At 41.1% G+C, this 21,851-nt stretch overlaps 1 protein-coding gene across 1 annotated transcript in view; it reads left to right on the forward strand.

Annotated features, from left to right (window-relative positions):
• Positions 1-19,983, forward strand: part of tp53i11b (tumor protein p53 inducible protein 11b) — a 42,259-nt gene extending 22,276 nt beyond the window's left edge. The window contains exons 3-8 of the mRNA XM_034204967.1: positions 2,491-2,630; positions 13,257-13,315; positions 13,447-13,495; positions 14,457-14,553; positions 16,380-16,481; positions 17,416-19,983. Coding sequence (XP_034060858.1) covers positions 2,502-2,630; positions 13,257-13,315; positions 13,447-13,495; positions 14,457-14,553; positions 16,380-16,481; positions 17,416-17,549 — 570 coding nt within the window. The 5' untranslated portion in view covers positions 2,491-2,501 and the 3' untranslated portion in view covers positions 17,550-19,983. The remainder of the gene's footprint in view (positions 1-2,490; positions 2,631-13,256; positions 13,316-13,446; positions 13,496-14,456; positions 14,554-16,379; positions 16,482-17,415) is intronic.
• Positions 19,984-21,851: the final 1,868 nt, after the last annotated feature.

Below are 21,851 nucleotides of genomic sequence, written 5' to 3' on the forward strand. Positions count from 1 at the left end.
TCAGACTTCCTTACAGAGCACGCCCAATGAGGGCACGAGATACATTTGTGCGTGCACGAGATGGGGACGACAGGGCGGCAATCCAATCCGTTTAGCCGGCCCGGCTAAACGGATTGGTCGTGCTTTTTACAGTATTACGGCTTCCACAGATGACATTTTGTAATGGATTTTTTGTCAAAGCACTTCAGATATTCATTGCTATCGGGATGTTAAGAGCATTCCATGGAATATAACAAAGAGTGTATCTCGAGCCGGTTTCTGAAACTTACCTACCCCACCTTTAATTGACTAATTGTTTCAGCTTAAATTTCTATAAAACATCCAATAAAGCCGTGCAGCCTTAGACATTAAAATTGATATTCTGTCAACTCCTCTCTGACTGAGCTATCACTAAAATGGAAAGTATGCCAAAAATATGCCACTGGATTCTTGTATTGAAGTGCTTTGGCATTTTACATTTTCAACCTGTTTATTTAAAAACTAGCTGTGTAGTAAATAAACCAACCATACTTAGTTGCCTACTATATGGCTCTCACTGTGATGGCACTTCCTGATTGGTGGAAACAGAGCACTTTGTGTCCTGGTAGCTCCAGGGGCGCCGTGAGGGGGTGAAAAGTTAGGACGATTCTAAGGGCCCGTGACTGACAGGGGCCCAAACAATTTTAGAACATTAAGAAAAACAATATTAAGTAACCAATGTGATATCTTTTCATGGGGCCCAAAATCCCTGGCGGCGCCCCTGGGTAGCTCTGATTGTTTGTTTTTTTCCTTTCCTGGGGATAAAACACTCTGTTTGCAGTGAGTTCTCCTTTTTCCTGAGTCTTTAAATAACACCTCTAGAGAATTAGTTCATGGAATAGCCATCAGTTGTTACCATCCTATTGTTTGCATGTGTACACGTATATGCACGGCTTATGCCTCCAGTTGAACCATAGTGGAGGTTACACTATTGAGTCGTTGATAATACCTTTTTGATTGATTTTTGCTTTTCCCCATTAAACCCATATGCACTATTCATTTACGTTGATCAATACAGTAGGACCACAGCTGTGTATTGTGATATTCCAGTTAGCAGACGCAGGCAGATCATGAAAAAAAATCTATTTTAATGATTGTGATTTACAGAAATGTTTAATTTCTATGCATCCAAGAAATGATTCTCTGATCAAAAATGTTTTAAATGTTGTTAATAATGGCCGATAGTCGTTCAACCTATGAAAACCCAAGAAGTAAGTTATACTGGACGACTGTTACTTCTAAATAGCTGCAACAATCAAAGCTTTATTGATTGAGTAAGGTTTACAGACTGTAGCAAAATGGTTGTGTTATAAAGGATAGGCAGAGTTTTTATCTGAAGCAAATGTTATATTAATTAAAAAGCTATTAAAGCTGACTGGCTGTGCAACAGTCAAGCTTTGGTGTTTTGTAATCACAGCAGCATGTGGGGATAACAAAAGTAATGCTGAGAGCTTAAAGCTGGGAGCTGTGCCAAACTACAGAAAATGAAAGAAAATAGATGATGATATATCATAGTTGGAATAAACCCCATGGAGTATTCATTTCAAATACGACATAAATGTCACACGTTATCAGTAGAGCTGGATCAATATTGACAGTGAGACACTCAGAAAGCCCAGCTCTACACACACTGTGTGTGTGTGTGTGTGTGTGTGTGTGTGTGTGTGTGTGTGTGTGTGTGTGTGTGTGTGGTGTGTGTGTGTGTGTGTGTGTGTGTGTGTGTGTGTGTGTGTGTGTGTGTGTGTGTGTGTGTGTGTGTGTGTGTGTGTGTGTGTGTGTGTGTGTGTGTGTGTGTGTGTGTGTGGTGTGTGTGTGTGTGTGGTGTGTGTGTGTGTGTGTGTGTGTGTGTGTGTGTGTGTGTGTGTGTGTGTGTGTGTGTGTGTGTGTGTGTGTGTGTGTGTGTGTGTGTGTGTGTGTGCTGTGTGTGTGTGTGGTGTGTGTGTGTGTGTGTGTGTGTGTGTGGTGTGTGTGTGTGTGTGTGTGCTGTGTGGTGTGTGTGTGTGTGGTGTGTGTGTGTGTGTGTGTGTGTGTGTGTGTGTGTGTGTGGTGTGTGTGTGTGTGTGTGTGTGTGTGTGTGTGTGTGTGTGTGTGTGTGTGTGTGTGTGTGTGTGTGTGTGTGTGTGTGACTGCTGACCTCCCAGCAGTCCCAGAGGATGTCTGCCTCCTGCCTCCAATCTGACTGAAAGGTTTAAGAGGTTGCCTGTATTTGCTAGACCTGTGTTATGAAATTGGGTTTTATAAGTAGAGTCCTCAAAGGGGATACTGCTAGATTGGTAGATAGCTCTTCCTGCCTGTGCTGTAAAGAGGTATCTCCTTCAAAAGAATGAATAATAACAGAGAGACACAGTTGAATATCCTAAAATGTTCCTATTTTTTGCATCTTCTCTCTTTGTTTATATTATGTATTTCCTCACACACTGCTTGCCTTCTGAATTTCACCAACTATCTACCCTCTATTTCCCCTCTGCTCAGGTGTTTCCACCATGTCGTCCAAACCTCACCCTCCTCTGATGAAGAAGCACAGTCAGACGGACCTGATAAGCCGTCTGAAGAGCCGGAAGATCCTGGGAGTTGGCGGCGAGGACGATGACGGTGAAGTGCACCGCTCAAAGGTCAGATTAAGTTACAGGATTTTTTGTTCATGTCATTTTATTCAATATGGGCGGTAATGTAGATACCAATGGCACATATGCACCCATTATCATAATATATATATATATATATATATATATATATACACACACAGTCAAAGACACATTTGTAATCAATATATACAAAATAACAGTCACTTCAATGAGAATGTATATTAGTGCAGATTGTCCAGAGAATGTGCATTATTGCAATATTGTCCATAGCAGCTTAAAAAGTGTCTGGTGCTGGATTCAAGTATACCTAAGTTGTTTGTTATGAGGGCGCTGTAAGTGATGAAAATGGGGGATGTTGGCTTATCTGGCGCCCGCAGCTCACAGCCAAAATGCGAGTGAGCGAGGGAGAGAGAGAAGGGCGCACCGCCCGCTGTTGCTATTAGAATCTGGTGTTGGCTGCTCTAACGGAAGAAGAAGATGTTTCTACAATAATGTGGTGGAGGGAGAATCCTCTCCAGTCAGACTGAGAGGCTGATACTACAGCTCAGAGAGGTAAAGGACTCTTGAGTGTTTAGATAGTTCACTTTAGTCTAAGTTCAAACAGTTTGGTCACAATTTATGTAAACACATATTTCCAAGGCACTCCTTTATAATTATTGGGATAAACAGGTGTGAAATCATTCCAATGCATACTATAGGACAGTAACCAAAAATATCCTTTAAAACTGGAGAGATACATTTTTTTAATAAATGTTAAGGTAAAATAAGATATGAATGAACAACACAAATAAAATAAGTTACATTAATTTGTTATTGGCTATGGTAGCTTATTGGTTATGTTCACATACTTATTTGATTACATCCACTTGTCTAAGATGACAACAGAGACTTTCGACCCAAACCCAGCTGTTGACTTGTGGATGCAAGCAGCTAATCGCAGACTCAACCAGAGAGAAAGAAGTAGGCCTACATAATCAGCTACCATGTCTGACAGAGAGGAAGACAGTGAGGAGAACAGTCAGGAGGGTAGTGATGACAGTTTGTAGGATTACTGGTCGTGCTAATGTTGTCTTGTGTTCACCTCTGCATGTGTGTTCTGTGTTCACCTCTGCATGTGTGTTCAGTTCCGTGTGTCTGGCAAATAAAGTCAAGACCCCCTCAAAAGTTATGGTTTATTTCATTTTAAGGATGAGCACCAAGCAACATCTCCAGGTGCTCCTTTGAGAACCAGGGCAAAAAAGTTATGTGCACCCCTGTATGTATATATATATATATATATATATCATGCCTCAGTGAATCTAGATCACGTATCCCATGAGCTCCACTGAGATGTGACTGGCTCCCCTGAGAGCCTTATTGCCTTATGCATCTCATGTATTATATTCCTGCCTCGCATGTATTTACCAGTGGTGAACCGTGTCTATCACAACTGGACCTTCTGTGGACACACACACCCCCCGCCCCCCCCCTCCGCGGCATTATAATGTCCGTCTTTTCACTGAATTGTCGTCTTGAAAAGGGTACTACTACTCACAACAATCCCGCAACAACTGCATCTTCACCTGTTGCACTTGTCATTTCAACGTTTAAAACAATACAACGGCATGAATTGCTTCGTCGCATTCATCTAGATCAGTAGTTCTCAACTGGTCAGGCCTCGGGATCCACTTTTTACTTGGTCAATACATCGCGACCCAACATTTTGAAGCACTCAAATCTATTCAACAAAAAATCGTGCTGTAATATATATGCTTTTCAGCATACAATATTAATAAAAGTGAAGTACAGTGCATATATCCCTTATATCCCTTCACAGAATTAAAGTATGCTTTTAAAAAAGGTTTAATGAGATGATGGAATCAAAGCTGAACTATATAAAAAGGCACGCATGCTGAAAACCCAAACCCAGCAGGGGGGTGTGGGGGGATTCTCCCCCAGGAGATTTTTAGAAATAGTAACATAAACTATGCATTCTGGTACACTGAGAAGAAAATAAATAAATCTATTACTAGCTACCCGACATATTAATAATATTTTATGCCATTGTTTGGTTTTCACTTTGTTCTGACATCTTGCTGCGAGAAGAGTAAAGAGGAGATAGTCTGTGTGACTTACTTTAAATTGTGGGTAAGGGTAGATAGCTCCCATTGTTCTGTGACCTGTCAGTCATCAGACCGGGGGTCATATTTCATTATGTGTTCATTGTTATCTGAAGTTGGAACCATGGATGTATAAAAAAGAGTTATACCGCAAAGTTATTCTCCGTGGGGACTTCCGGCAACAATCTTGATTCTGATTGGCCAGAAGACTCGAAAAAACATCAGCAAAGATATTTTATTGAGAAGATGAGCACTATGTGACAGAAGTTTTCAAAACCCGTTTATGGTCTCCGGTACTTCCAGTCCAACGCCGACTGCATGCACAGCGTTAGAAAATCGGGCCTTCAAAATAAAAGTTTGACTTTTTCCCCAAAAAAAAAAAAAAATTCCAATTGTTTTTTCTTCACTCAAACATCCGCGACCCACTCGAAACGGGTCCGCGACCCACTTTTGGGTCGCGACCCACCAGTTGAGAACCACTGATCTAGATCCTCTGTCTCGAGCCAGTTAACTAGCGGGCCTTCTAGAGCACTCTGGAACCGAGGGAAACTCTGAAAGAATACGCCCATTGGCTACAAATCAATATATGATTGGTTGATCAAACTGTCAGTCCAAACGTACGCTCCCATTCAGTGCAACGGCCAGGGCATTCTATCAATAGGATATAGAATACCTTGTTGAAGGATATTCTACCCAGAGACCCAGAACAAGATCTGATTGGTTGCTTTCTTTTCTAACACAAAACCACTGAAATGCGTAGTGCATGGTCAGAGAAGGACAAACAAATCAACGTAACACTGTAATATTACAGATCAACCACACGGATACGATTCTCATTTATTCATTTTATATACATTTTATTTATATAATTAAATCGATTTTTTGTTTGTTTTATCTGAGTGTTCCAGGGTATTCTGTGAATACCTTGAAGGCCCTGACGGTTCCCCATGGTATTTACCCACTCATATACACAGTGCACAGTGATGTGTATACCAAAACACAACGGCTCCCATGCTGGTTCGTGACAGGATACAGAAAACACATCTATATATTCATGCAAACTCAGTCATATTCTGCCAATGATGTTTTCTTCCATTTCAGAGGGATTATACATCAAGATTCCTAAGATTACTTTTTGTATACGATTGCATTAGGGTGAGCATAGGCAAAGCTGTTCCTCGCTGAAATATGAATCAGGCAAGTGGGCGAAGGGAACAGAGCAGAAGGGAGCAGGCATACGTTGGTGACTGATAGCTTGTGATGAGAAGACGCCCTCATTTCTCAGCCCTTCTGAGTGTTTGTTTTCTCTCTCAATGTTTTAGCAAGGAGCTTAACCCGGGCATCTGCCACTTAGATCCCTCTCACCGAGCGTTCTGATGGAGAAGGAGACACTAAATGACTCAACATCAATGCCCATAAAGCTTATTTGATTTAAAAAGTATTATTAAAGTCATATACCGGCTGTAATGATTAGATGTTGATCAAGCAACAGTCTATGCTAAATAGAGCAAAACTATACTTTTAGTCTATTGTTGTTTTAAGTAGTAGGCTTCCTTATCTAACTATGGCAATGACCCTAATTTAGAAACAGAATAGTTGCTTTCAAAATGTGCTGCATTGTCTAGTTACTCTTTAGTTGTTCTATTTGTCCTTGCAACAAGTGTTGGTGGTAGAGAGACCCATGGGATCTGACAGATAGCTGCATAGCAAGAGTTGGAGGGGAAATAGTCCACGTTATCCCTGTGGTCCGTGTAAACAAAGGAGGGAAGGACTCCTGAGTGTGTCTTCCTGCCTCTTTTACAGCTTAGATAAAGAATTCTGTTCATATTTCTTATTCTTCGGTGAGAGAGAGGCTTCTGTGCTCGAGTATGTGAAAGTACAACTATATTGCCCTTTGGCTCTTTTAGGCCACTGGTATACTACTTTAGTGTTCAGGTCAAAAAACAACAACCAGGCTTGAGCACAGGCTTTCACAGATAAGGCATACCACAGCGTTTTGTGTATTTATTTTCTATCCCAGAGGATTATCACAGCACGTATGACATGTTGATATTATCTACTTAATGTGACTGCACTGCATACATCAGATGAAGGAAAACTACATGTAGTGTGTTGAATAAGAGATTATAATTCCTATACTACTCCTGAATATTTTTCATGATCTCTCGAGTTGCCCTTTGTGTGCTTATATATAAATCACTGAGTGACTGACGACAAGGCCATAGCAGCTCTGATTAAGTGTCTCTCATCACAAACAACATTGTGCATTTCTTCCTTTTCCTGTTTCTCATTCTCTCCCCAACTCCTTTCCGCTCTAACCCCCCCGGCAAGCAAAGTCTGTGCCGTGAGTCGATGCTCATTTCCCTTTGAGTATTTCTCATGCCAGTCATGAATATTTATGTGTTCCTGTCAAAAACCACCCCTGAAACCATGGCACAGGAAGGCTGATTCACCTGGTCACATGATCACAGCTGGCACCAACACATTCATGAACACACACTTCAGCTGCAGTGCAAAAAGAGAGGCAACGGCTGTAATCTGCAACTCTTTATCTCAATGTTTTATGAGTTTAACTTCAAGGATATATATTTTTTAAGGGCTCTGCTATGATATGAGGGAGTCCTGCGGGAGTCACGAGGGAGGCAAAGAGGAGGCAAATCCTACTCCGATTGAGCTGGTGTCTTATTTATCTTTTCTTTAGTTTTCTAGCCCCTCATGCTATAATCATGTGTATTTTCTCCATTCCTGTTCATGTGTCTTCTCGCAATTATCACTGGCCCCGTGTATCTCCTAATCGATATAACCGGCCTGCTCTCGTCTATCCCACGTGCTCCACTGAGATCCAACATCTAGTTTCTGGTGGCCTGTGGAATTGCCAGTCAGCTGTTCCCAAGGCTGACTTCATCTCTGGCTACGCCTCCCTGCAGTCTCTGGATTTCCTTGCTCTCACTGAGACCTGGATTACTCCATCCAACACATCCACCCCAGCAGCTCTCTCCACTGCATATTCCTTCTCCCATACACCCAGACCCACTGGCAGAGGAGGTGGCACTGGTCTCCTGCTATCTCCCAAATGGAGCTTTTCCCTCTTCAAGCTACCTAACTTCACTCCTTCCACCTTTGAATTCCATGCCGTCACAGTAACCCATCCTATACAGTTAACCATTGTTGTTCTCTACCGTCCACCAGGCGCCTTGGGGGATTCTTGGAGGAATTAGATAATCTCCTCTCACTCATCCCTGAAACTGGCCCTCCCGCTGTACTTCTCGGAGACTTCAACCTCCAGACGGGGAAGATAGATGAACTAACATCTCTGTTAACCGCCTTTGCTTTCTCACTGTCTCCGTCCCCACCGACTCATAAAGCTGGCAATGTCCTTGATCTCATATTCTCAAGGAACTGCTCTACTTCTAACCTCTCTGTAAACCCGCTCCACACATCCGATCACTTCTTCATTTCATTCTCTCTATCCCTTTCCAAACATAACAAACTAATCTCTTCCCATCCTGCACTTGTCCGCCGTAACCTTCGCTCCCTCTCCCCCTCTACCTTTGCCTCGTCGGTGCTCTCAGCCCTCCCTTCCTCTGATTCGTTCCATCTCCTGCCTCCAAACTCTGCTGCAGAAACTCTCCTCTCTACTCTCTCATCCACTCTGGACTCGCTCTGTTCTCTCACATCTCGGCAGGCTCGTCAGTCCCCTCCTGCTCCCTGGCTAAATGATGCACTGCGTGCTAATAGAACCGTCCTTAGGGCAGCAGAGCGGAAATGGTGGAAATCCAAACACCGTGACGACCTCCTAACCTATCAGGCTCTCCTCTCCTCTTTCTCTGCTTCGATCTCTCAGGCAAAAAGCACTTTCTTTCAAGATAAGATCCAATCTTCCTATTTCAATCCTAAAAAACTATTTTCCATCTTCTCCACCCTCTTGGACCCTCCAAAAGCTCCTCCCCCCTCCTCACTTCTGTCAAGCGACTTTGTTACCCACTTTGAAAAAAAGGTTGATGATATTCGCTCTTCTTTTTCTGACTCACCTTTACTCACCGCTGGGTCACCAGACCCTCCTTCCACCAACACACTTACCTCCTTTTCCCCTCTCTCTCCAAGTGAGGTTCTTACCCTCATTACCTCTGCCCGCCCCACCACCTGTCCTCTGGACCCTATCCCTTCAAACCTCCTTCAGACTATCGCTCCTGATATTCTACCGTTTCTCACCCATTTCATCAACACTTCTCTAACTTCTGGTCACTTTCCAAACAGTCTCAAGGAGGCAAGAGTAAACCCTCTCCTAAAGAAACCCACTCTCAACCCGTCTGATGTTATAAACTACAGGCCTGTCTCTCTCCTCCCGTTCCTGTCTAAATCACTTGAACCCGCTGTCTTTAAACAACTCTCCTGTTATCTCAATCAGAACAACCTTCTGGATCCGCACCAGTCTGGTTTCAAGGCAGGTCACTCCACAGAAACTGCTCTCATTGCTGTCACGGAGGAACTGCACACTGCCAAAACTGCATCCCTCTCCTCTGTCATCATCCTATTGGACCTGTCTGCCGCATTCGACACGGTGAATCATCAGATCCTCCTTCGCACTCTCCAAAAACTTGGAGTTTCAGGCTGTGCACTTTCACTCCTCACCTCATACCTGAAAGACCGTACCTACAGGGTGACTTGGAGAGGGTCTGAGTCCGACCCTTGTCAATTAACTACGGGGGTCCCTCAGGGCTCTGTTCTTGGTCACCTCCTCTTCTCCGTGTACACAAACTCGCTCGGATCAGTCATTAGCCCGCATGGTTTTTCTTACCACTGCTACGCTGATGACACCCAATTAATTCTGTCCTTTCCCCGCTCAGGTCGTTGCACGCATCTCTGCTTGTCTAGCTGACATCTCTCAGTGGATGTCTGCTCACCACCTCAAGCTCAACCTTGACAAGACTGAGCTGCTCTTCCTCCCGGGAAAAGATTGTCCCACTCTTGACCTAACAATCAACATCGGCACCTCAGTTGTTTCCCCGACTCAGACTGCAAGGAATCTGGGTGTGACCCTAGATAACAACCTGTCCTTCACTGCAAACATCGCTGCTACAACCCATTGCTGCAGATACACGCTTTACAACATCAGGAAGATACGTCCCCAGCTGACTCAGAAAGCGACTCAGGTTCTGGTCCAGGCTCTCGTCATCTCACGCCTAGACTACTGCAACTCCCTCCTGGCTGGTCTACCTGCATGTGCCATCCGACCTCTGCAGCTCATCCAGAATGCAGCGGCTCGTCTGGTCTTCAACCTTCCTAAATTCTCCCACACCACTCCGCTCCTCCGCTCCCTTCACTGGCTTCCGGTAACTGCTAGAATCCACTTCAAGACACTGGTACTTGCTTACCATGCTGCGAATGGATCTGGCCCTTCCTACATCCAGGACATGGTTAAACCGTACACCCCAGCGCGTGCACTACGCTCTGCATCAGCCAAACGACTCGTTGCGCCCTCGCTGCGAGGGGGACCCAAGTTCCCATCGGCGAAAACACGTGGGTTTGCTGTCCTGGCTCCAAGATGGTGGAATGAGCTCCCCATTGACATCAGGACAGCAGATAGCTTGCACATCTTCCGGCGCAAACTGAAAACTCATCTCTTTCGACTCCACTTCGAGCGTTAGAACTATTAACTAAGCACTTTTATACTAATAAAGGACTGGCTAACCTAAAGCCAGTTGAGTAGCACTTTAAATGTTTAGCTCTATGAAACCTGATGTACTTATATGATTCTGTTTTCTTCAAGGTTGTGTCTTCCTGGTCGAATGTACTTATTGTAAGTCGCTTTGGATAAAAGCGTCAGCTAAATGCAATGTAATGTAATGTAATATGAAAATCCAGCACCAGCCATGGGCGAAAGGAGTTGTATAAGAAAAAGTCAGGAACACAGAGAATCCTTTTTACTCCATTTCTTCTAAGACACATTAAACCTTTTTATATCTTCCTCTCTTCTATTTTAGACATCATGAAATGTTAGTTCCAGGAAGCTCGGGACCCCCTTGAAAACGAGATGGTGCATCTCAAGGGGTTTATCCCAATAAATAAAATGTCTAGCAATATACAAATAAAATACATAGACCATATAAAGTCTTATATCACAACAACTTTATAATATTTGTTATATTTCCCTCCCCTAAACATTGTAATATTCGATATTTCAGACATTAAACTGCCTTAAATTCATGAAGTTATTTCTCGTGATTTGATTGAATACAGTTGTGTTCCTGTTGCAGTGCTCAGTAATAATTACAGTTCACGGTGGGGAATCATAGAAAGCAAAACCCATGACTTGATCTTTCTAGAATAAGACACAAACAATGTTGTTTCATTCACTTCATTTCACAGCCAAGCTGAAGAAAAGGTTCCCATTGATAGTGACTCCCCTCTAAACACTGCTGGAGAGATAACGGTTCCTCTTCTCAGATTTAATGGGTTTCAAGGTTAGGTGTATTTTTAGTTTCAGTGATGCCATGTCTCACTACAACACAAACAAATGTTTTAAGGAAGAGATGTTGGATGGTGAAGGGAACTCTTTCATGTGAGGGGAATGATAAGACCTGCAGGATTTTGGTCAAAGGAACACAACTTCAAAGCCAACCAGCCATGTTTTTTCTCTCTGGGTAACTGTCAGGAGGAAAGCAGGGTTGACTTGTTTCTTGCCCTTGCTTGTGTAATTTAACACCAACATTTCATTTCATTTTTATTTGTTCAATTCATGGTATGCACAACTTAAAGATGGGTTAGATCATTTTGGAGAAACCAGCTCGAGTGCGCTAGAATTTGAAAATACAACCGGAAAAAATCTGCCACTTCCTTACAGAGCCCCTCCTCCAACACACACGAACACGACCAATGAGGGCACGAGATGGAAGGCTGACAGGCAGGTAGGCCATCCAGTTATTTTAGCCGGGCCGGCTCAGATGATTGGTTGTGCTTTTTACAGCGCTACGGCTTCCACAGATGACATTTTTTTATGGATTTTTTGTCAAAGCACTTAAGATATTCATTGCTATCGGGATGTTAAGAACATTCCATGGAATATAACAAAAAGTGTATCTCGAGCCGGTTTCTCAAACTTACCCCACCTTTAATGTATAACAATTATTTACAAAAATGTCTCTACTGTATAAACAAACCATTCCCGAAAAGGAGCAGGGAGAAGAAAAGTATCTTACCTTACCTGCCCCTTTCTCAAAAAAAATTCATAAATAGAAACAGAAATAGAAAATCTAAATTTGTCAGCAACAATTCCTCCTTTCATGCAAAACAAATCAGTACTCATGACCTGCAAGCCACCGTGTTTTTTACTCTTCATATACTGATATTAATATACACACAGATACACATAGATTGTCTCTTTCCACTTGATATAGTTTGCAGAGAAATACAGTGCGCATGGCATGCTGTATGAAGGTTTATTCCACTGATGTATTTTTCTGTTTCTTGAGATGTAGAGATTATTGTCATTATCGACTAACCTTCTGCTTTTAGTCTAAACAATGTGAGAGAAATGTGAGAAATTGCCTTGAGAATTTTACAGAGCACAATCGAAAAAAAGCGAAGATTTTCAAATTTGATAAACACAAAATCAGAATATCTTCAATCTTAGAAGCTGGAAGTTTGATAAATTATTTGTTATGGGTTATTCATTGATTATCAAACATGTCATTGATACATATTCTGTCTATCAATTAATAACGTGAATGTTTCATGACAACATCATGCATCATGCCATCAGATAGTTTTAGAAGAGAAAGTGTGGTAATATATCAGACTTAACAGAAATTGAGCCAGAGAGTGTGCTTGCATTCATATTGCAGTTTCCAGAGACCTTCGTATGAATATATTAGTGGCTGATGAAGCAGAGAACACGTCACCATTTAACAGCATTCCAGCGTCTGCTTGCATCTTATCAGTGATGTGAGATACTTGTCCTAGCTAAGTATTTGAATATTGCTGCATGATTGATTATTCTGTATTTTTGGGTTTTAATTAAATATTAAAGATAACAGTTATTTCTATTCACATAAAAAAACAATTGCTTTTAATTTGTCAAAAGAGTTTCGTACTTCAGGCCCTCAGGGTTATGAATTGACTAATGCGTGGCGTTCGTGTTGTGAGGAATAAGTTAATTTATAGCAAATTAGGTTTTCCTTCTGGCTTGCACTCGGTTTTGGGTATTCATCCAGAATGTACTGCAATATGATGTTATGACATATCCTCTGAATCATCGGAGGATGATTAAGGACACGTAGACATTCCCAGTCTTTAATTAAAATCCTAATATGTCCTTCTTGACACTCAGCCTCTTTTCTTTCTCCCCATCAAGTCATTTTTTTCCCTTTAACTTCCTGTAGATGTGTTGGCAACATGAAGAGCACCTGCATACTGAGCACTTTATTCTTCGCTATGCCGTGCTTTGTTGAAGGCTTTCATAATAGATTTCTGTTAAGATGTCATGATTGCTTTTACATTTCCCTACTCATGATTCATTTCCCTTTGTCTTTTGTCTTACTTTGTTCGCTCACAGATCAGTCAGATGCTGGGAAATGAGATGAAGTTTGCGGTGCGGGAGCCCATCGGCCTGAGGTGAGATTTCAAAAGCTCAGAGCAGCTCTCAGTTAGCTCAGAGCAGCTCTCAGTTAACCCAGCGGACTGTCACTTCCAGTAAAGTCCAACATCTTGTAAACTCTGACAGTAATGTCTCTCTTTCTTTTAAGGGTGTGGATCCTCATCTCAGCAGTGGGGTTCACAGTTATGGCTTTGATGGTAAGTGTTGCTTAAATCTGTAATTCTTAAAGTGTGTCTATGTTGAATTATTTTAAAATATCATGATCTAAAATAGAAACAATTAAAGGATTTATATATGAATTTCTAAAATCTGAAATAGTTAATATATTGTGTTTTTATCTAATCATTTGGGGGAGGCGTGTGGTGCAGTGGGTTGTGAGTTGGTATTCGGATCAGGAGGTCACAGGTTCAAACCCCACTGCAGTCAGTATGTTGTTGGGTCCCTGGGCAAGACACTTCATCCCAAATTGCTCCTGTGGGGATTGTCCACAGTATTGAGTATGTAAGTCGCTTTGGATAAAAGCGTCTAACAAGTGACATGTAATGTAATCTAATCATTTGCATGCACATATAAGCTGGATTCACATGTATTGAATCACACTTAAAATTTGCCATTTGTGTTTCCTATAATTTTTAATTCATGTCTTATATCTTTCTCAAACATTTCTCTTTGATCGGGAAAAGTAAATATATGCTGCATTATTACTATTATATAATATATAGTATTCTCTCTCTCTCTCTTGTGTAAGTATAATACAATGAAGAACCTCATACTGTAATCATCATCACAGTGAAGGAATTCTTTCACATTCAATACCAAAACATCTTCACTCATTTGTGAATAATCTTTCATTTCTAAAATAAAACCCGTTGTACAGTAATTACAGAACAAAAAGCTCATTGTCAAAATAAGAGAAATCACATTATGCAAACCCAGCAGGGGGGTTACTGTAGATTCTTTCCCAATGTATCAGGGAGGGACATCTGGAGAAACAGCTCCATCTTTGTTGAACCTAAATGCCCACAGTGTTTTGATCATAAAGAGAGTCTAACTCACAGAAAGGAAGACTTTGTCAATGCATTTTTGGGGCATTTGTGGAAGACAGAATTCTGTTGAGTTGAAAAGACAGACTGTGTTGTGCTTTGTTTCCCTACACAGGCCCTGGTGTTTCCTAACCAGCTATATGAGGTTGTTTTTGAGGAGCAGCTCTCCACAACTTGCCTCTCCATCCGCCTTTATGGAGGAGCACTGCTTAGTAAGTCTTCTCTCCTATTCATGCTCCCTCATGCAGCACAGTGATTAAACCACAGTTATTTATGTGGGAGTTCATTCACTGTGCTACAAGGATGCTAACACACCCTTTTAACATACACGTTCGCAAAAATGTACTCTGCTAATCTGCACATGGTCCTTTGTGATAATGCATTCATTACAGTTCACACACGCACATTCAAATGACGTACAAAAAGCTTTTTTCTTCTGTCAAGGCATCCCTTAAGGCTACAACAAAGGCTGTGTAATTGTATTCAGTTCCTTCTATGTTTTGTTCACTAAATAACGACTTGACAGAGACCAATTCTCAAGCATGCTCACAGAAAGGGCTCCAGTCGCCTCGCTGGCCTCATATATCAGATCTAAATCCGGTGGGAGCACAGTGAGGGCTGGCAGGACAGTGTATGTTCTGTAGGAATGTGTGTGTGCGTATTGGCCGGAGAGTAAGAGAAGAGGCAGTGTATTAATCCACAATACATTGTTGCAGCTCACTCTCTGTATCAAGCAATACATTTAGGTTTTTTTTTTGCTCTTCTGTGCCACAGAAGTCAATCCGTGGAAATAAATATGCCAGGCAATTACAGTTTTTTGCGATTTATTTAAATAGGCTCCTTAGTCTGGAGGATTAGAGACGAGTCGGTGAGTCAGCCACTCAGATATTGATGAGTTTGTGATGCGACAGTGGCAGGCACACAGGTTGTTTTTGAATGGGAAAGTAAGCAGGGAAATACAGAATGGTGAGACAAAAGGCTTAGCATCCACTCGATAACCAGTTTATTTACCATAACATATGTCAGAACATCAGCATTTCACCTTTATAGGGATATCTATTAAAATATAGATTAGATCTAATATGTTTCCTCCTCCTCCTCCCTCACATATTACACATATATACATACATCTGAACCAATATGAAATCTAACAAATAATTCAAACATCCTCTGCATGATAACTGCATTGCCTGAGGAGATAACACCTTGAACACATGACTGTGTGGAGGAAGATATGAATGAACCAGGCCAAAGAGCTGCTTCGTTTAAATGTCAGCAAGGCGGTGGGGATTAGCCAAAATAATGGATGATGTCTTCCAAGACGAGGAGCGGTATAAAGGGTAGAAGGATGGGGTCTCATCTGCCACACAGATGGAACCTGGCGGGGAGGGGAGACGGTCCATCAGCCCTCCCACCTTTCTGCTCGCCCCTACTCATTCCCATCGCCTCACCATGTTTGTGTGGGTGGGTGGGTGGGACTGAAACAGAGGGAAATTAACTGGAAGAATGGCAGGGATTAAAATGATAGAGCACAAGCGTTTATCACAGTCAATGTGTCGGAACATTCAAATAAATCAATAGGCCAATTATCACTGTGTGCATACAGATTACAGCTGCAAGAAAACGGTTCCCATAGATTCAGAATCATCTTTATTGGCCTATTGTGTGTACACATACAGAGCATTTGACTGTGTATTTAATTTAGCTAGATCTCAATTACACAGAAATTGACATAACTAGCTAGCTATGAGCAAAGACAATAAAGCTGGAGAACTGAAGGTAGAGAAAAGAGATGACTAGCACTGGTTGTACCTGGAAGAATGTAAACAAATGTTTAAATCCATATTATGTATTGATTTGCCTTTGTATATACATGGACTAGATGAGTAGATATATATATATAATGTACAGTATAGTACTTCTGTTTATGGAATCGCTCTGGGACGTGTAGGAGTCTTCTTCTTTCCTGAGCTTTATTTAGTTTTCTTTCCAATGCCCCACAACCTATAAATTCCCTTTTATCACTTCTTTTTTCCAGGCCTGGCCCTCATCTTGTGGAATGGTCTCTACACAGCAGAGAAGATCATCATCCAGTGGACTCTGCTCAGTGAAGCGTGCTACTTTGCTGTCCAGTTTCTAGGTGATCACATTCCTCCATTATTGTGCAGTTATTTTCTGAGCTATATCCTTTTTTCCAAAATTATTAGAATAACTTTCTGGCTGTTATAGTGATTTAAGACAGCAGTTCAGAATTGGTTTTACTTTGTGTTGATAGTGCCCTCTTGTGTTCAGAGGGCGTAGTCACAGCCGTGCATTACTGAAAAGGGAATGTTTACATGTTATCAAGTTATCACTCACATGCCCATATGTATATTCAAACTGTTTTTGGTTTCCTAAACCATTCCCCTTGGTGCTGCTTGACCTGAAGAGACCTCTTTCTAGGCAGCTTCAGTGAAAAGATGCCCTATTTTGTTTTTTTATCAGATGTATTTTGGAGCCTTTAAAACTTCATGCCCTTATTAGTTTTTTGCTTTGGTGTATTTATAGCAGGGGCCTTCAGATCTGAACAACATGCTGTTAACAAAACTATTTTTGCCTCATCCTGGATTTTCATTTTTTTTACAACTTGCATTTATTAGTGTGCACTAACCCTTATTTACAATAAAAATAATCTAAGTAAAAGTGAAGTGAGAGTGAATGGGGGCACCTTTCCTACTTAAAGGGAAACTAAGGCTAATGTCAGGATTCAGCTGTTGGATTAAACCAAGTTAGTTTCTACAAAAGTTAAAGTCTGTCTTTGTGTATTAACGCTCTGTCAAGGGAAGTATTTTCCCCAAAAACTACTTTTGAATGATACTGAATTTAGCTAACACACTCTGACAATTGGTACAGCAAACTACTCTTTGTATGTACATGCAGGCGACGTTGTTCGAAAATAGACAGCAAAACATGAACAAATCCTCCTTAATGATTCAATTTCCAGAAGTTAATCATGTTTACAAATTATGTGAATTGTACCATTTGCTCACAGTGTCAAATCTATAACAGCACAACATGTTGTTCTGTGTTTTCAGTGACGTCCATCACTTTAATCGAGCTTGGCATCCTGTCCGACGGCGCCATGCTCCTTCTCCTCAGCCGGGTGCTCTTCCTGGTGGTCACCATGGGTTACTACTACCACCTGGGCCGCAAGGTGAAAAAGACCTGAGCGCTCTGTGATTCTTTCAGGGAGGGGACAGCTGAGCACCGATCACAAACAAGGGGTCAGAAGGTTTGGAATATTATTTGATTGGGGCTTGGAGCATTACTTTGCCAATGAATGCCCCCCTTCCACGGGACCTCGCCTATTGTACCCCCAATATTTAACAGATGAGCACAGTCTCACATTCCAGACTCTGCAACAAAAACGAGAGACCCCTTGGTGGAAGTACATTTCTCTTTCACTGGGCTTTGAGGTCAAGCCCCTCTTGACACACATTCCTGCTTTGTGCCATTCTGAGTGTTGTTATTACAAGGAAGGAGCTAGCAGTTTGTAGTGCATCGTGTCACCTAGTTATATGATTGAATTGTACAGTACATCTCACTATGTTGTTCATATACAGCCACGTGATTTCCAGATTCAGTATTTTGTGTTATCTAAAGTTGCATCTTGACTTCTTAATCACACTCAAGGACCAAGAGTTCATGCGCTAATTAGTTTGATGCTGTTGATGTTACTTCATACTGTTTGAATTCTAAAGTGAAGCCTGAATACCTGTGCTCTTGCATGCTTTTCTGATACCTCTTCATTGAACACATTGAATGGGAAAAGCATCCACTGGGCTTCGTGTAAAATTAAGATTAATGCTGGATTATTGGCAATGCTTTGACAGTTTTCTTGTTCATCACACTGAGGAAACTTACCTAAAGGTCCTATTTTACTCTCACGAATGCCTATAACACATAATCAGATTCAGACTACCCAAAATAAATGCTGAATTTAAACATTTTTCAGGGATAAAGTGCTTTGTTTTTCATTCCTTGAGCTATTAGTCAAGAAGTTCTACCAAAGTAAATAGGAACCGTACAGAATATTGAAACTACTGAGATTAATACATGTTGCGTTAAGAGATGGACATGTGACTCGTAGAAGAAAAGCAGTGAAGTTCTCTCCTTGTTGTGTTGTGTGCTGGTAAACAGGACTTTAGCCTGAGTGATATACGGAAAGTATTTTAACATTCTTCTTTACTGTAACGCTAGTGCCACAAGCCCAGCATGTATGTGTGCAGAGCAAACAAACCTGGTTCCTCTTCAGTTATGTAGCGCAGTTTTTTTTTTTTACATACACCTTATCCTTAGCCTTAAAACTACTTAACAGTCATCATCACTGCACCCTACTTCTTTTAAATATGTGAATACTAGTATTTACTATTATGTCTTGTTCTTATGAACCTCAACAGGGAACAGTATTAATTAAATGGGTTTCAAAGGTCCCTTGGTGTGTCTTATTTTGTACCTATTTAAGTGACTTTTGTCTCTCTGACATGCATGCGATTTATTCCACCAAAAGAAATAGCTCAAGCTGTGTAGCAAATATAACGCAAATATGAATGAAGACAGTAGAGATGTTAAAGGTGGTGAATATATGCATTAGTTAAATACAGCAAAACAGCCTCAAAAAGACATTTAATTCATGATGCAGGTAAACTAAATGAGACAGATATAACCCATCAATTGACCCAAAATGTTCAAATTATACTTTTACCTCCCACTTCTTGGCACGCGACATCCCAGCTCAGTGTTTTAGAGCTGAGACGACACTGATCATTTGTCAACTCTGATCTCTGCAACTCAAAAAAGCGAGCCTAAAGAACACTTAAAAATAGTTGACTACGTTCATTTTGAGTCAAACATACAGTCGGCCTCCTCCAAAGGTGGTCCATATTGTTGCAAATGACCACGTTCAGCCCTGCCCTCAAAAGGGAGTGGTCCTGAGGTTGCAGTGATTGTGGGTTAGCAGTTGCGAGTCCAGCACTGAAGGCAGATGTTACTTGTTACTTGGGTGAGCTCTCAGTTCAGATAGGCAAAACATGAAACATGGGTGAGGTCTCCCGTCCTCCTGAAAAGTTGTAATTATCCTTTTTTCCACTGTTTAATTAGATGTAGCTCTCCCAAGTTACATTGTGTGCCCCAACCTACTGCTTCGTCCTGACTAGCATGGTAATTATGGAGTTCAGAAAATGTCATTCCATTTCCGTCGATACTACAAGCCTCAAATCATCAGCCCTGTGAAATGTTCAAAGTCTGTGATGGGTGTTATTTATGGAGAGATGGGCAGTTTTTTGGGGGGACAGGCAGTAGAAGGGAGGCAAAGAAACAGGTCTTTCATCCTCCTGGTTCTCTGACGTGAATTAGTCCAAATATTGCATTGCTAGTCCTTGACATTTTAGAGGAATAGTGAATGGGCTATTCATTCCCTGATGTAGATCCAACATATGATGTACTGTTGTGAATAGGATCCCAGGTCAAATTGTTTCAAGTTGTAGCATTGTGTTTTTATGTATATATGTGATATATTGTACCTCAGAAATTAATTGTTTTGATTGATTTTCACTATTTAGTTTGAAATAAAGGACACCACTGTTTATTTTGAAGAGTTGAAACGCGATGTACTCATCTTTGTTCCTTGTCTTTTTCATAGAAATAGCCCTGAGAAACAGTTATTTTCATTATTGATTAATCTGCATAGTGTCTTCTCAACTACTCACTTTTCTGTCCCGTTAAATGCTGGACAAACACTTCCAGAAAAAAGCTGAATTTGTCATAACCCCAATTGTGTCTTAAACGTGCATGGTTTTTCTTGTCCAAATACATTTAGTTTACTCTTGTATATGAACAAAGAAAACCGTAAATCCTCACATTTTAGAAGCTGGAGCACAGACTGTCTAACATTGTTGTTTGAAAATGTACTTGAATCACTTAAATGACAGAAATAGAGTAATTTGTTCATTTACAATGAAAGGATGTGTTAATTTCTTACAGAAGTGTTATTACTTATTGAGCTACATAGAACCTCAGTTGTCTACTTGAATTATAATTGTTTTACTTCATTTATTTTGTATGGTACTGAATTGAATATAAAAAGGTTTACAAATCATCTACCATACAGATATATACTAGACATATACCTACACACTGGGGAACCATAATGTTGAGAGCTTTCACTCAATCAAAAGCACTGTGTGCTCCACTCATGTTTCCTCTGCAACGAGCCGGAGTGTGCTTTAAACCTGTTGCATCATTGATGCCCTGCAGTAAGAGTGATTTTCTTTGAGAACCCATTATTGGCACAGGTAAACACACACTAATTGATAGCTGGCTGGGATCCTCAAACAGGTTACTTTCCAACTTCCTGCAGTAACCTTTAGAGAGGAGATCATCTAGCAAAATATACTATCTCTAGTTAAACAAAACACATCAATCCACACAACAGAGAGAACAACATGGTTCTAAGTAACATGTCTTAACAAATAACACCAGACATCTGGTATGTAATCTCACCCTTTGTTTAGTGTTTGGAGGTTGTTTAACATGTCATAACATGATGGTCCTCAGGTCTGCTTGAAGCTCTTCTCAGTGAATCTACCTGGTTTAGTCAAACACATATTTCTGGGAAACTAACCTTCCCCATACCACGTGCTCTCTCTTTACAAACACTGTGGGCAAAGGGTGACAATGGGATTGTGTGGCACAGGAAATGTGTGTTTGGCTAAGGTTGTTTAGGCAAAAAGCTCCCATGTGTCTATGAACTTCACTTTCTAATATGTATTGAGTCGAGTTTATTTCCTTCTTCCTTCTGTGTCCTCGTCCTCCTGTCACCTATGACGTTTTATATACACCCAGTGCAGCTAAACCCCGCCACCAAGTGTTCAAAAATAATATTGCACTATACATATAACTTAAATAAACTGACACACCAACAACACCTATAAAATGGCTCCTACTGTACACATCCTTTAAAGGCAGTTTAACTGCAACAGCTTATCAACATAGGCCTACATGTAGCCTAAATATAACCAGTTATCATCTTCTGTTATCATTTGCATTATATGATCAAATGAAAAGTATAGCCTACAAAACTAACAGGCAGCAATATATACATACAGTAGTCAATACGGAAATATGGAGAATGGCACATTTCAGAATCATATTGTAGATCATATTGGATTATAATTTGACTGAAATTTACGGTGGCCCTGAAGTGCAAGACACTACAGCATTTCAGAAAACACTACAGCATTTCAGAAAACGCCACAACATTTCAGAAAACGCCACAGCATTTCAGAAACACCACAGCATTTCACATTGGACGGAAAGGGTATTCCTTTAGGGAGAACACTTCTTGTTTGTGATTGGACAGAGCCAGCCAGAGAAGCACTGCTGTGATTGGTTGTTTTTGCTGCCAGTCAAGAAATGACGCTTCGTGATTGGTCAACACCCGACAGCGAAATATGCCCAACACATCAGCCGT

This window comes from Gymnodraco acuticeps, unplaced genomic scaffold (genome assembly GCF_902827175.1).
Source record: "Gymnodraco acuticeps unplaced genomic scaffold, fGymAcu1.1, whole genome shotgun sequence".
Classification (NCBI taxonomy): Eukaryota; Metazoa; Chordata; class Actinopteri; order Perciformes; family Bathydraconidae; genus Gymnodraco; species Gymnodraco acuticeps.